Below are 17,057 nucleotides of genomic sequence, written 5' to 3'. Positions count from 1 at the left end.
AAACTGCAATTACAAGTCGGCTCAAAATCATTTCCTCCCAACCCCCTCACCCGTGATTTTAATAATGATTTATACCTTCTAAGTTACTATACTCTGATATCTGGTACTGGTATACATTATCAACACTATTGACATACTGTTATTGTTGATGAATATACAAATGGATATGCTCTGTATGCTTTTATTCTGTCTCCAACAGGAACTTTAGATGACAATACATGGGATGTAGTTCGTGTTTCCCCTGTAAATTTAAAACTATCATTTTCAGAAACTTTAACTGGACCTATTACATGCATTATGTATGCACAATTTGATTCCTTAGCACAAGTAGACAAAGATAGAAATATTTATACTGTAACACCTAATTTAATCAGTTGAGTATAATGAGGGCTGTTGTGCACTTCTTTGCTTTCCACGATATTTTATTGTAAATGAGCCAGCAATTGTAAATCCTGACGTTCCCTTTTCAAAATTGGATATTTAAACTACCATATCCTTTAAATAAGTTATCTGAGCCGATCATTACAAACAAGTATTTAAGTGAGAATGTGCATAGCAGTACCTGGCACGAAGGCGATGTAGAGTATTGAAATCTTAAGGAAATACTTCAAACACATTGTTCAAATACTACAAGTATTTACACTTACAGAATAACTAGAAAGTGTTTACTTGAAGAAATTCTTCAAAGAAATGTTACAAATTTAGAAGAAATAGACTGTCGAAAGTATACCACATTAAGTTTTCACGTTCACAACTGTGCGCATAATAAACATCGTTTCGGACAATATAGGTGCAGTGTTCATGAAGCAATACTGTATAGTGAATATGTAATATGTAAAAGTATATGATTATGTTTTACATGTGAGTAACAGTGATAATTATATACCTACTACTATTAAAAATCTTCATCATGTATAGTGACGAATTGTTAAATGTGTTACTTGCTGATAAAGTGACTGGTGCAAGTGTTACTGGAATTTACCCCATTGACAAACTTTCTGTAATGGTAGAACTACCTGCTGCACTTGTGATTAATCTTGATACATGCGATTCAAGTGGATCGCATTGGGTTCCAGTGTGCATCCATTAGAAAAAAACAAGGATATTAGTTTGATAGTCTTGCTATGGACATTCCCCAGGAAATAAAATACTTTTTATCAAAAAGACTAAAATATATTTTACAAATAGTCAACAATATCAGGACGATGATTTTTCGTTGTGCGGATATTTTGTTTTATTCTTTATACATCATATTATTCGTACTCAATCATTTCAAAAATGTCTAAGCAGAAAAATTTGAAAAAGAATGATGATATCGTTTATAAACACGTAAACAAAATTTGAAAACACAAATATTTTTATTTTTTTATTATTGTATTTACAATATTTTATTTTTTATTATATATACAATTTTTAATTACATTTTTTAAAAAATTACAATACTTTTTAAAAATTACATTCCTGCATTTTATTTACAATTCCTCCTTACAATCTTGATAATGCATTAGTTAATGCTGTTGATCTTTCATATTTTCACCAATAATTCAGCTGTTGTGCATTACGATATGCGCCTCCTGATTTCTTTATAATATTCATTAAACGTGTTTCCATACAATTCATTTAATGAAAGACAATGTTTTGTTTCTAAAGAAATAACATTATCTAATGATAATATTCTCTTAATTCAAAGAGATTTCTCTAAACCTTTAAAACAAAACGTTGAATTCTTTGCACATAATTGATATACAAGGTTCCGTATGAATGATACAGTATATCCAGTTTTGCTATCCCAGTTCAAACCGTGTAAATTTAATATTAACCAATCAATTTGTTTTTGGCAATTTAATGGCAATAAATTATATTCTATTGGAGATCTTACCAAGCAATGAAAATTCACTGAATCATCACATGCGTTTTGACAAAACTCAAGAATAATAAATTCGTTATTAGACATTTTAAAAACTTGAATATCAATAATATACTGATTTACGCATGATAAAATTTTATGTCAGGAGCGTCATTTCAGATTTTGCTTGGGGGGGCAAGACCCCTTGATATAAGTAAAATTTCGCGTTTTTCACTGATTTACTACTATTCTATTGATAAAATCTATATACACCTAAAACTCAGGGGGGTCAAATGCCCCTCCCTGCCCCCCCTAAATGACGCCCTTGTTTTATGTGTGCGCTGAATGAAGAATAATATAATTTGTCCAACGAATTCTGTATTTTTTTTAAAAAAATTACATGTTTTACGCATAAAGCACATAAATGACATTTCACTATGTTCTTGTTCAAAAACTTCAAAAGTTCACTAAGAGCTTTATCAAAAGATAAGTACTTTGCTGCAAATGTTCCAGTATTATAAAGAGTACAATCATGGAGATTATTCAATTTGAATTCCACGCATTCAATTGGATTATTATGACGTAAGTATACTTTTATTGTTTTTAATACACAATTCACATTAATACTTTCAGCAGTACATAACAAACATGAAACACTAGCACTATTCGAATACATTTTTTCAATCTGGAATGTCCGATTTCCGTCTATGTTTTCTTAATAAAACGTTCCGTAATTCCTGATGATACTCTGTATCATTTAATAATTCCATATATGTTTCATAGAATTTTTCTCTTGTTAATATTCCAATAATGTGTGTTTGCATACAGGTAAAACACATGTTCTTCAACACTAGGGCTTGCTATAATACTCCAGGCAAGGGTTTCCAATAACCTTGGGGTACATTGATACAATCATGAGCATAATCATGATTGAATCCTTCTCTGCAACCGTCAGATATGAATGTATCGTTGAAATCCCATTTTTCGGTAGCTTTCTTTATACATTCTCGGTCCACTTTTTGACTATTACAACAACAGTCTAACCTCCAAAATCTCGATGTTCTTGATAATACAGGCGAAGATGACGGTGGAGTTTCTGAAACTGTTAGCACTGGTGATCAATATTAAGTTCTTGATCTGACGATGATTTGTATATTTCTGATGCAGCATCAGATGATGATGCTTCAATATTACTATTGCAATGATCTTTTTCATAGGACTGCATGGTGTATATTTTTAATCTTATAACCTGTATTTAAAGTATTTTCATACCCACAAGTTATCACATGTTCACCTTACGCAGCGCCAAACTTCTTTTCTATTAGGCGTCAGCATTCTGTGATGGGCATTCTGTGATGTCACGTAGCAATAAGGTCATTACCCTACACCACCAACTTTCACTTCCATCCATCCATCCGGGTTCCAAAAGCCCAAAACTTTAGTTAATCTCCTGATTTCGGCCAAGAAGATCCTATCTGAAAACTGCTCCGCATCCTGCTACTATTTCTTAACAAGGAATATGCCTATGCATACGATGCCCCCAAAAATTAGTCCCGGATGAATAAAGTTTATTCCCTCCCACAATTTTTATTGGATCACAATCAAATTTAACAAGCAGTATGCTTAGCATACGATCTAATTAAAAATAATTAATATGATTACAGCATAGCTGTTCTACGAAGTATGCTATGCATAAGATACAATAAAAAATAATATGTTCACAATCAAACGAATTATTTAGAAGTTCACAACAAAATTGCTCTATTTGAGTAATTTATTACCAGAAGTAAATAAATAAATAATTAACAATGGATATTATTATAAATAATATTATGTAATTAAATAAATAAAAATATCTCTGATAAATAATAATCAGAGTTCGATATAAAGTTTATTTTTAGTATGATCACAGCATAGCTGTTCTAATGAGCTTCATATGAAAGCAATCAATTAAAAATTATTACGTCACAATAAAATTTAACAACGAGTTTCCAAAGAAAACGATCCAATTAAATCATATTACGGGAGAATAAATAATACGATCTAATAAAAATTATTACACAAGCTGAGCTGCCTATGGAAGCGTTCGATTAAAAAATATTACATCACAATCAGAGATTGTTCATTAAGTATGCTGAGCACACAATCCGATAAAATTGCAAAATAATAATTTTGCCAACTTGGTCAAATTGACCAAGAGCCACGTAATACAGGTCATTCACCTTACAGAAAACCCCCCACCTACTTTCCCATGTACCACCTAACGGTACAACACTTTCTATACCACGTTAACATATCAGAAACCAGTACAATTACGTAATTTAACGTTAGCTCGGCGCCTTTAACGAATTTCCTACAAAGTTATACTAATTTGTAATCACTGTATGCATTTCTAAAAAATCGAGTTTGTTATTTCCGTTGCTGTTGGTGGGTATTTGCTACTGAACTTTGAAGCCAAGATTCAGGCCACTAACCCTGATGACTTTATGGAATCTTTACAGATCCTCGCTAGAATCGAAGTAAGTCTAATATTCTCTTCTATTATTATTATTATTATTATTATTATTATTATTATTATTATTATTATTATTATTGTGAACTTTAATTTTTTTACGAGGGTTGCCAACTTACCGGTATTTTACAGGCTGGTCGGTATTTTAGTCAGCTTTCAATTATATATTTCTAGGTTTAAAATACACTTATTTTTCATCTGCTCTCGGGATTATGAGTGGGTCCAGTAATTTTAATTTTCAAATCAATTCAACTCGAGTGGTTAGAATCTTTAAATTTAAAGTGGTTGTAAGCTGTAGCCATATTTCTCGGCGGTTGACAGTATCGATCCAAAACAACACTACTCTAAAAAGGATTATATGTAATTCATGATTATTACAAGAGTTATCTAATATTCGCTACAAAACGTTGGATATATTACTTACTTATCATCTTGCCTTTTGATTTGATGTAACACCATTTGATGTAACTAGCTTTCTTACTCTGTCCAGATCTTTCTTTCATTATTGTTAATTATTTCTGCTGGTCAAATCTTATGATATCATTCAATGTTTGTTGTTTCAAATTTTACAATTACTTTTTAATCCACGTCTAGTTTTTACTTAATTTAAGTTTATTTAAAATATGCATAAATAGAATATTCTTTATACGTACCAGGTGTTTCAGATAAAACACCAAGTGCTTTATAGATCACAAACGGTTGGAATTAATAGAATAAAACAAAAAGCGAGATAGGTAAATATAAGAGAGTGTGTCGAATGGAATATTTTGCTTGTCCCACTGGGTTCCTATCATATCCGGTTCCCGAGGGGTCTCCCGAAAATTTTAAATAGCAAGTTATGTAATATTCTCTATTGAAGAGATCATTGTGAAACAACTTTTGTAAGAAAAAATCAGTGCGAGCACCGTTTACGAAATAGCTACCATTTAATTGTGAAGTCATACACAGTCAAATAAAATGTCAAATGGTTATAAATGACTAACGGATGATATAAGAAGATGGAAAAAATGTAAGATAGGAAAATGTCAGAAAGCATCAAATTGAGTGTTCTGCTTGTCCCATAGGGCCTCTCAAAGAACAATGAAAAACAGAACTCTTATAGAAGAAGTTTTCGTGTGAGGTACCGTTTACAAAATGACCTCTACTTAACTCTGAATTTTATCTGACTATGGAAGAATTCAGAATTCAATGGTGATAACCATTTAACTGTGAGTTTTATCTGACTACGAAGGAAGTCAGAAGTCAATGATGGCGACTTCGTAAACGATGACCCACACGACAGACTAATCTTCCCTTCAAAATTTGTGAGATTTCGCATGAACCTTTCAAGGATGTTTCTAAATTATATAGCGAGCAGTGAAATTTCTGGAAGCTCACAAGGCACCTCATGGCAGGGAACCCTATGGTACAAGTATAGTACTGTATTCAATGCAATTTATGACATTTTCATAACTTACTTTTGATACTGTGAGGATTGTAGACCACAGGCACTTAGGACCTTAGGACTAATTTATATTTTGACTTTATTTGTGTAAGAAATGTAGATTTGATTTTTTAGTGCATTTAACTTAACAAATACAAATTTGTACTTTCTACTAATCTTAGAGATGTTTTATTTGATAAAAGTGATGTTGTTTTACCTCAAATTTAATTTGATTGTTACTGCTTTCTCTCAAGTCCATCTACAAGCCCTCGCTTTTCGTATCGTTGACATGCTTCTATTCTGTCTACTTGCAAGTTTTTATTTTTGACTCTTAACAGGAAGACTATTATATTTCCCCGACTCGTCCATGTTTACATATTGCTGTTTGTTTCTTTAGTTTAAAAAAAATACCTTGTAAATAAAAACATTTGTGTGTGTGTTTGTGTCTCTTTGTTAGCAAAAGCTTGTGTAATTAAGATGCCATACTAGTAAAAAACAGTATTTATTATAAAATTTGTAACTAGAAGTTTTTACAACTTACTTTAAATATAAAAAAGAATAAATATTAACTTATAACTGATTTTTAACATGTTACAATATTACATGATAATATGGTATTGCATGTAAATTTATTTGTGTTCCTATAAGATGTAGGAGTAAACTGGGAAGAAGCTTCTTAGGCTAGTTTCAGACGGAAGCATTTATCGTAGCATTTCTCGCAGCAAAAATCGTATCATCGATATCCTACCGTATAAACTAACAAATGCCACAGCATTTCCCCATGCCATGGCATATCCTATGGCATTTCTCGTCGATAGAACCTGCTCTATTTCGTAGCATTTTCCCCAGCATTTCTGCTCCGATTGCAGCGCCGTGTTGTGTTAAAAGGAAGCGGATAATAGTAGTAGAGGTAAGTAGTAGTAAGAGTAGGAGTACTTAGTAATAGTAACAGTAGCAGTAGGTGTAGTAATAGTAAGAGTAGTAGTAGTAGCAGTAGTAGGAATAGGAGTAGGAGTAGGAACGGGTAGTAGTAGTAGTGGGAACGTGTTAGAAGCCCCGAAGGGGTTGGTTGGGTTCTGTTCTCGATACAAAATGGGAAATTACAGACTTGCCACAACTTTATGGCAGCTTATTGAAGATTACGTGCATTTCAGTTTCGACTTTAATTTCAATATTTGCACGTAAATACGCATCTCAGATGTAAGTGCACACCATATTTCTATTACTTATACACTACTCTGTTAAAATATTAGAAATTTCTTCTGTAAATTTTAAAATCTATGGATCTGTATAGTATAACTGCACCGTTAAAAGTCCTTTGTATCATAATAAGCATATGCAAAAAAGGGCTTTAGAAGAAATAGTGACTGAAATACCTGTTTTTAGTGTTGGAGCCATAATTGCGCTTTTCTCCAGTGATTTGTTTGCTACGTCACGACAAAATGCTTATCAAAATGCTACCGTGTAAAAGCACAATATACTCGTATTTTTGATGCCATAGAATATTATACGAGATCTTTGGCAGAACATCTGCTACGAGAAATGCTTTCGTATAAAGCTGGCCTTAAGTTTACGAATATGAATATGCTTGCTTTCGCTCGGAATTGTACGAGTAAATTGTCTGTAAGTCTGTAACAGAAAATTTCAGATTTTCATTGTTTGAAAAATGTAGGTAGTTATTTCATAGCAACAGAACATAGAAAATATATAATATAAAATAGATTTTTAATGTAATATATTTACACTGATCTATATTACATGGCAGTATCGTGTTAAAACACAAAAAACGTATTTTTTTAATAAAGAGGAGAAAATAAAAATAAAAGAGTCAATGAACGAGGCCAATCTAGAAGGAATCCCGTGTGAAGGACTATAGAAATAAAGGTGAGAGAGAGACAGAACTAAAGAATTTGAAGAGATGACAATGAAGATGGGACAGGGAGACTCAAAAGAAGGTGATACAAAAATTGTTATAACAAGTCTAAAAATTTCTTGCAGTTTTCTGAAGTAATGGGCTATTGCCTCCCCGAGCAAAATATCTTAGTTACGCTAATGCAAGAAAGAACTAAATGTTACATTTAATTCTTAAGAACGTAGTATTGAAGTATTACTCTTAAGTTGCCTATTTTGTTTAACTCATTTTGAAATTCCAAAACAAAGTTATAACAGTTTAGACAATATTTAAACAATTTTGTGTTTTTTCTTTTCTTTCTCTAGGTGAAACAACAAAAGTGCTCTTTTACGAACGAACTAGAAACACTAATAGATAGAGAATGTGATTTGAGAGCTCGCAAGGTGCCAAGCGAACAACTGGAGGCATTGCGCATGCGAATTAATACACTGTTTATGCAATACATGCAAAATCCAGAGTTCAATCCAGAAGCACAGAAGCATATAAAGGTAAAATGTACCCATACGAAAAGTTTAATGAGGGCTTTTACTAATTTCATATATTTTATTTCATAGATCTATAAGAACTGTATTTCCTTGCCCCCGAAATACGATAGTCAATCAGAAAGATAATCTACCCTTAACGGTTTCTCAATTTAAAAAAATCAGTAATCGTCTTACAATGTTAGCTTATCATGAATGTTACCCACTTCTGTGTTCGATATGATTGATACAATTCTGGAAATAGAGATGTCTGCTGTCTTTCAAGTAAAGTTATATCGACAAAATTATTAATCTCCATGAGAAATGTTAATGTACGTTTTTCATTTATTCTAGAATTGAGCAACTCTTACGTAAAAAGAAAAAAAACTAACTTTGTGTAGTAGGTTAAGTTTCTCTTAATAGAACCTTTTCCTTAGATAAATTTGCGCTCTAAATGAACGGAATAATTCTCTTCTTTATTGGTTATAAATTGGCAATTAGATTGGAAAATATAAAACAATTATAAGATTGGAAATTATAGAACAATTGTGTCCTTCCGAACTTTACTTTTGGAAGATGTGTTAACGCGAGAGTTAACATTAAACATTAAGCTGTCCTTACTTCTAAATTACTTTTCAGTAAAATTTTAATGAAACATTTGGGAAGATATCATTGTTAAATTTGCTACTAACATACTGTAAATGCAGCATCTCAATAGCAGGAGAAATCAATCACTCATTTGGAGGTTAATGTTATTAAAAATTAATAAGTAATCTCAAAATTAGTTTTGTTATCTTTTGTCCATAAGTGGTAGTAATCACAAAGAACATGCAACCATAAATAATACACAGCAAAAAATGAGGTGTTGAAACAACAGAAAATGACTACCACTTTAGCGTGTTACTTGTGTGTCAATTCAAGACCAGTTCAGTTCAGTTCAGTTTGTTCTTGGCAGGCCCGCGGCCTCTGGTAAGTTTCGGGCCGAAGCCCTTACCTTCATTCATTGTGTTGGAATTCTCGGATTTGTTGTGCTGTTAGATCACCTGGGTTGGGGTTGCAACTGTAGCAAGGCCTCTTTGTTCAATTGTGGATTGAGTGGGTTCATCGTTGTGGTCCTGGCATCTTGTATGTGTTTCTTCTGGGTATCTGCGTTCCGATGGCTGCTATGTGTGGATGGTGGGAGTTCCTGATTGTTCTCCAGAATTTGGCAGAATCTTTGTCTGACTTCCTGAAGGAATGGAAGATCGAGATCTTCATGAATTTGCTCCAGTCTCGTGTCCTTTGAGTGCTCTGTGATGGCTCTGGATGCTCTGTTTTGTATGACTTGTTGGGAGTTCAGTCGGGTTTTGGATGTGTGTTTCCATGCAGGGTGAGCGTATAGGAGTATGGGGCTTATGTTCATTTCGTATACGTGTCTTCGGGTTTTGTGGGTGAGGGATGGGGAGAGGAGGATGGGAAGGAGGGCGCCTTTGCGACGCTTTGTTTGTTGTTGTTGCTACATGGCTTTCAAAGAGCAGTTTTCTGTCTAGATGGACTCCTAGGTACTCCGCTTCGTCGGCTTGAGTTAGGGGTGAACCGGCTAACTGGAGCTGGAGGTGCTGCCGTTGCGGTTCCTGGTGAAGTCTACCACGACTGACTTTGTAGGATTGATCTGAATCTTCCACTGCTCTGTCCAACGGTCCAGTTGTTCAAGATGTCTTCGGAGATAGGCGGTGGCATATCTGATGTTACTATGACTCGTAAAGATTGCCATGTCGTCTGCGAAGGTAGCCAGGGTTATGGTTAGGGTAGTAGGTATGTCAACTGTGTAGAGTGCGTTAAGGATTGGGAATATGCAGGAGCCTTGGGGAACCCCTGCTTGGATTGCACGTGGAGTGGTGGTGTGTCCTGCGTGGGCAACTCTGAAATGTCAGTCTCTGAGATATGATTTGAGGAGCCGTATCTGGTAGTGTTGGAATTGCTACACGTGTAGTTTATGGGTTAGTCCGTCGTGCCACACCTTGTCGAAAGCTTTCTCGACGTTCAGGAATACGCCCAAAGTGTCGCCTCCTTCATTGAATCTGTCCGTTAGTAGTTCAATCACCCTAACGAGTTGCTGTTCAGCGCTGTGGCCGGCACGAAATCCAAATTGGTGTTCTGGTAGTAGCTGTGCGTTCTGGATGTGTTGAAGAATTCTGCTCTGGAAGATCCTTTCGAGCACCTTACTGGTGTGCGAGAGGAGTGTGATGAGTCTGTAGTTCGATGGTTGAGTTCTGGTTTTCCCTGGTTTGGGTATAATCACTATTCTAGCTTCTTCCCATGGTTGAGGATAATGGCCAAAAAGGAGGATCGCATTGAATATCCTGGTGAGCAGCACGAGGGCCTTTCGTGGCAGATGTTTCAGGGCCTGTGGACTGATATTGTCTGTGCCTGATGATCTGTGTGCGTTGATCTTCCGTATTGACCGTTCTACTTTCCATGGGGTGGTGAGCACGTCAGGTGGAGGTGGTTCTTCTACTGGAGTATGGTGGAGACTGAGGTGGACCTCTGCTCGAATGTTGGCTGGTGGTGGGTTCGGGAGAGGTTACATGGTCGTTTCTAGGCTGTCTGCGAAGAGTTCCCCTGTTGGTCTGGTTCGTGGAGCAGGCCTTGCGGTCCTTGAAGGAGAAAGGTTCTGGTTTCTGAAGATGGCCTCGAGATGGTGCGGACCAGTCTCCAGAAGTCTCTGCTGGGACTTTCATGCTCTTGCAGTTTGCGCACCCTCGTAGTTAGATTGTTCCAAAGCGTTTTATAGCCTGGGTGTCTGGTCTGTTGCCACTGTTTCCTGGTCCAGCGTTTGAGTTGGATCAGAAATGTGGTCCGGTGTTCTTCTGCTGTTGTGGGTTGCGGCGTTCCTCTGGTCGTAGTGGTTGTGAGCCTGTGAACGGTGTTGGTGGTTGCAGTGATGGATTTTACTGCAGTTTCCAGCTCGTCCGTCGTGTCAAGTGGCATTCGTGGATCAGTAAGTTCTGCCATAATTTGCGTAAATTGGTCCCAGTCAGTGGTGGCAATTTTTGGGAGCCGAGACCTGTTGAGGTGGTGAGTGATGGAAACTGTTCGTATGACTGGGATATGGTCGGAGCGCATGGCATGTATGGCCTCCTGACCTTCGAGGATTGCAATGTTGGCCAGTAGAACCATGTGCAGCACATCCGGTCGACCTCTATTGCGAGGGTAGTGCGTCGGCTCAGTGGGTGCGGATGGGATGAAGTCCATGTGCATTAATGATTGATGTAGTAGCCTGCCGTTGGCGTTGGATACCCTTGAATCCCACTCTGGATGCTTGCAATTTAAATCGCCACCGATTACAATTTTCCGCCCTAGTTGTCGCAGCGTCTGTAGGTCTTGTGGGTCCAGCCTGGTTCCTGCAGGTCGGTAGACGGCGAACATCTATATGGGTCCTTCAGGTGAGTGCAGTGTAATTCCCGTGACCTCTAGGGATCGCAGATGCATGGGTGGGAGAGGGTCATGTGGTAGGGAAGTCTTGATAAGGATTGCTGTTTCTCCCCGGCTGGTTGCTCCAGGGCGGTCGGTTCGGTAAATGCTGTAATTGCGTAATCGGTAGGAGATGGGAGGTTTGAGGAGGGTTTCCGTGATTAGTAGGACGTCTACTCGTTTACGATGGAGGAAGTCTTCTAGGATGGGTTGCTGAGAGCGAATCCATTCCGCATTCCAATGGACGACACGTAGGTCACGGGAGACGTTGCGCTTAGTTTGTGCCATCATCCATGAGAGTGCTAACTACATCCAGCATGGTGGTCATCTTGCTGATTGGGTCAGGTGCAGCAGCAACTTTCTGGAGGCCTTTCTTCAAGTTGTCTAGGAAGGTTTTGAGGTTGAGCCCTTGGAATAAGGACATGATTTTTTTTAAATCGCTGAGGCTATAGAGGCTACTGTGGGACACTGGACGGTGGCTGTGTTGGCTGTTGCTGGGTTTCGGTGATTTTGTTGCCTTCGTTCTGGCTTTTTCACCTGTATGTTATTGGTTTTTGCTTTGTTCGACGTGGACGGTTCTGCTTGAATGGAGCCGTTGGTTGGCGTGGGCACTGATTCCTTCGGTGGTGTGGTTTTCTTGCCAACGGTGGGATCTGGTGGGACTGGTTGTCCTTTCTTTTCTGCGGTTGTCTCCTCGCTCTTTCAGCCTTGAGAAGGGGACACCCCTGGTAGCTCACTGGGTGATTTCCGCCGCAGTTCACGCACTTAGCGGTGGTTTCTCTTGACGCTTTCGGGCACATTGTGCTGAGGTGTGAGTTCTCGCACTTAACACATCTGGGGTTGGCCCTGCAGTATTTTTGGGAATAGCTTACGTGTGGACATTGGTAGCACTGTAATATACTTTGCCTCCGATAGGGTTCCACCTGGATTCTGTAGTTCATCAGATATTTGAGGTTGTATAGTTCTGCTAGTCCTGGTGATTTTTCCAGTGACACAAGGAACAGTGGAAACAGTGGACGTTCGCCGCGTTCGTCACATCGTCCCTTAAGCTGAGTTACTTTCTCCACTGAGTAGTTGAGAGATTTCCGTTCTTCTTTTATTTCGGTTACGTCGGTATCTATGGGCAATTTTCTGATGACCACCTTGAGTGCCCGACTTGATTTTGGGAGCTCGGATGCGTACTGCGTGTTGGTTTGCATGCAGTACGTTTCTATTTTGGCGTAATCTTGCATGGAGGAGAACTGAAATCTGATGAAGTGTTTGCAGTGCCGGGCGGTTGGTGAGACCTGGCAGAGTTTAGACATAGACTTGATGAAATCATGTTGTTTTTCAATTCCGTAGACTATTAGGGGTGGTACATTCTTTTTGGCCACTGGTGGTATTTCGTCATCTTCGGTTGGAGTGTCTGTATTGTGATCGTCTGGGTGGTGAAGGACTGAAAACTCAGTGTCCGAGTATTGTGAGTCACTTTCATCGGCGCCTGATGCAATTTCAATTAGGTTAGTTACTGTCTCATCTGTTTTGTCATGCGTGCCGTTTGCTGGTGGCGGGGGGTGCTGCCTGAGATTTTGTTGTGTGGGGGTGTTGGTGGTAGCCACTGATTGCAATTCGTCTTGACTGAGAGATGGAATGGACTTGGCAGATGCATTATGGTGTCGTTGCACTGTCCCTAGGCTGATAAACTTCATCGATTTAAACTGTTTTGTAAGGCTGCCCACTGATGCTGGTTGGGGGCTTTCTCACTGGAGAGCGGTTGAGTCCGTGGGGTTGCTGTGCCCTGTTGGTTCAGGAGGTTGCTTCGTCGTGGCTGGTAAATATTTCTAGGTCTGATGTCCCTGTATACAGGATCGTTATGTGCCAATACACTAGTGGCTCTTGAAAAGGCCGGTACGGAGCACTACTTGAGATGGTGTTTTGACGTGGTTTCAACTAAAAGTGAACACGGTAATTGCTGGGAGCTTTTTGGGCTTGCCCCGACTGGCCTGTTTTTCTTTTTGCCAAATTAGTCTATCGTTGTTGCTGTGTGTTGGGAATATACAGTTTACTTTGGTTGGGAGGGCACTATTTTACTCTTCTCTTCTCTCCTGGAGCACCGGCTCCTGTCGGCAGTGAACTACAGTGGCCCAGAAACTAGTGAACTAAATAAGGTGGTGTTCCGAACACATATATCTGTATAATTCAAGATATGTATAACGGATGTATGACAGAAATGAAGAATATGTGCGGAACAAAAGAACAGTTGACAGATAAAGTGGCACTTCATCAAGAATCTAGTCTTAACCCATACCATTTCCCAACTGTGATGTACGAACTTACAAAGGGTTTCCTCGAGCTAGCACCTTGGAATATGCTATTTGTGGATGCTATTTGCAGATGCCTCGAGAGGAGCATTTGAGAGAAAATGGCTTTGAATTAATAAAACCAAGACAGAATATTTACACTGTTCTTTTAGAAAAATGTAATCAAGAACACCAGAATACAAGTGGATGAAGAAGAGGTGGTAATGATGAGGAAATTCAAGTACTTGGGATCACTACTGTAGGAAAATGCAGAAATAGAAGATGATGTAAACAGCAGAATTAGTAGCGGTTGGACAAAATGAAGAGAAGTGGCAGGAGTATTGTGTGACCGTAGGATACCTATACGCCTTAAAAGAGAAATTTACAAAGTACGGTAGTATTGAGACCTGCCATAGTATACGGAGCGGAATCTTGAACGACGAGGAAGAGAGAGGAACATAAGTTGTATGTTGCGGACTTGAAGATGACGCGGTGTATGTGTGGAGTGACGTGGAAAGACAAAAGTAAGAATAAAGTGATCCGAGAAACAGTAAAGATGAGACTAGTAGTAGAAAAACTGCATGAAAGCAGCCTGAGATGGTTTGGGCATATTGGGCATATAAGACCTTCGAAATACGTATCTTAAAGAGTGGATCCTATAGAACTGAGTGGGGAAACGAGCCCAAGGCCAGTCAAAGAAGAAGTGGGAAGATTGAGATAAGAACGATATGGTGCAGTGTGCTTTGCAACGGATATAACACTAGATAGAAACACGTGGGGGACAGCGATTCGAAAAGTTGACCCCAGCTAACTGAGAAAAAGAGCTTAGAAGAAGAAGAGTTTGGAATGAATGTTAATAGTGGAGCTTGCCCCAGTACCGCACACCTAAGCATTTTTTCTATTTGCTTAAAATCAATCAACAAATCGATACAAGAAAATACCCTGATAATAATCACAGCATTGATAATAATATAGTATAATAAAAACATTCTTATTATAAGTTTTGATCATTAAATTTTTCGATTTTCTAAAATGCTCAAAATTGCATTGGTCAAAAAACTGTTCCCAGTACCGGACAGATTACTATAAATATCAAACCGAGGAATAGTTGTGAATATGCAAGCAAACGTTCTGTTGTAGTTGTCAAATACAATTTATTTGCTATGTTAATAGGTATTACATTGTCCAGTTTTTACGTTAGCTGTTGTCCAGCAGCTCTCCGGACTGTCCACCAATTGTCCAGTTTCGCGCTAACACACTATCCACAGCTTTCTTCATACTTTCTTCATCCCATTTATCTTTCTTGTATGTAGTCATCCTTGTACCAAGTCCCTGAAAATAAATTCCACCCTAAATCTCTTCTCAATTAAGACTAATTAGGTAATTTCTTCTGTGCGGTACTGGGAACCAGCGGCGTGCCGTCAAGGGGACTAGGGGACTAAGCTAGTCCCCTGGAATTTTAATTAAAGTATTTGTGATAAATATATACCAAAGAAAACGAAAACATTTCTCTATTTTTTTAAAATGACACTATTTCAATTGTTCTGACACAACTCTAGTCAGCGCCCGTGTGCTGGGTGCGATAGCGAAGTGGAGATCGGAAACGCTCGGGTGTTAATCGGCTTTTCTCGGGGAAGGGAACAGGGCCCAGTCAGCTAGTCCTCATATTATGTTGTCTAAGCTCTAAGCACGGGCGTTCTGTCGTAAGCGAATTTAATGCTCATTTGCTTTTCACAGTTAATAGTTTTAACGCTATTAAATTTACAGTATTAATGTTGACACTTTAAGAGATCTAGTGAAGTGTGAACTTTTTAGATTATCAATATATTTTGAAAATGACTCAAAGAATAAAGTATGGAAGGGGACTCGTTTGAGAAACCGAGTCCCTTGCAGCAAAGCGATGGCGCAAGCAGTGATATTACTTCAATTGATATAGGGGACAGTAGGGGTGGGGATCGGCTGTTTCAGTCTTGTATTCTGGACCATTGGATTCCTTAATTGTCAAGAAATGCAACAAATAATAACCAGTGGTAGAACAACTCCAAGCATTTCCATTGAAAGATTATATGCATTATATCAATACGGATTATTTTGCTTCTTCAAAATAGCTAACTGCATGTAAGACAAGAAACAAACTGTATTGCTGGCCTTGTATTCTGTTCCACATAGAAAAGGACGTGTGGAAGAATGATGGCTTTTGTGACATGAACAATTTTCACAAACCCAAGTTCCGTCAAGAAAAATGTTATTCACACCTGTCCACAATAACTAAATTCAAAACTTTCAGGAAACCAGAATTGATTTTTTATTGAGCAAGCAATGTAGAAGTTGATTCAAACCGAGAACTAATAAACCGATTGATTTATTCCTCTTGTTTTATGGCTAAACAAGAGCTATAACAAACAGGAAGATTCTGTCAATTAGGGAAATTATATTGAAGTAATTCAGTTACTTTCTAAGTACGACACTAAATGGACTTGCAGGGGCGCCTGAAGAAAATTTTCTAGGGAGGGGCCTATCTCCATGGTTGCTATGTTACATCTGGTATTTCTGGTATTTAATATACGTGGTTTGCTATATTACCTATACATTTTCGTGAGCCAGAGGAAGGTCCAGACCCCACCCTGCCCTCTCGTTCGGGCGCCCATGTTGACTTGTCATCTTCACAGCATGGGAGTGTTTAAAGTAACGTCAAACAGAATTCAGAATTATATTATTAAATGTGTTGGGGAATAATTCTTGATAAAATTAAGTCAGAAATAAAAAAATACACTTCTTACAGCAATAATGTTGGACAAAACTACGGACATTGCAAAGATCTCTCAACATTCAATCGGTACGTGAAAGACGGCAATTCGTGAAAGATTTATTTGTTTTGCAGATGTTACTACTAAAAAAAGTGATTGCACTGCGACTGCTCTAAGTGAGCATGCTTTCCAAATTCTCTCATTTTAATTGTAAGCAAAAGCTTGTAGCACTAGGCTATGAATGGAGCTGCCACATTTTCTGGACATTTGAACGGTTTACAATCTTTTGTGGAAAGGTGTTTGAGTGCACTCACCATCTGCTATCATCACAGACTCAATCTCGTTGTTCCACAGTCTGTTAATCACATCAAGGAATGTAAAATATATTTTAGGAGTGGCATTCCAAATTTCTTTTCATATTCAT

The 17,057-nt window shown here is 37.9% G+C and overlaps 1 protein-coding gene across 4 annotated transcripts in view; it reads left to right on the top strand.

The window, feature by feature from the left end:
• The window catches only part of LOC145688227 (IQ motif and ubiquitin-like domain-containing protein), a 212,069-nt gene that overhangs the window by 181,273 nt on the left and 13,739 nt on the right, over nt 1-17,057 (top strand). For all 4 annotated transcript variants that reach the window (XM_081762137.1, XM_081762138.1, XM_081762139.1 and 1 more), the window contains one exon: nt 7,999-8,181. In XM_081762137.1, coding sequence (XP_081618263.1) covers nt 7,999-8,181 — 183 coding nt within the window. The remainder of the gene's footprint in view (nt 1-7,998; nt 8,182-17,057) is intronic.

This window comes from Thermobia domestica, chromosome 6 (assembly GCF_964235325.1).
Source record: "Thermobia domestica chromosome 6, izTheDome1.hap1.1, whole genome shotgun sequence".
In the NCBI taxonomy this organism is placed as follows: domain Eukaryota; kingdom Metazoa; phylum Arthropoda; class Insecta; order Zygentoma; family Lepismatidae; genus Thermobia; species Thermobia domestica.
Note: the sequence above shows the minus strand (reverse complement) of the source record. Positions and strands in the feature narration are given on the sequence as shown.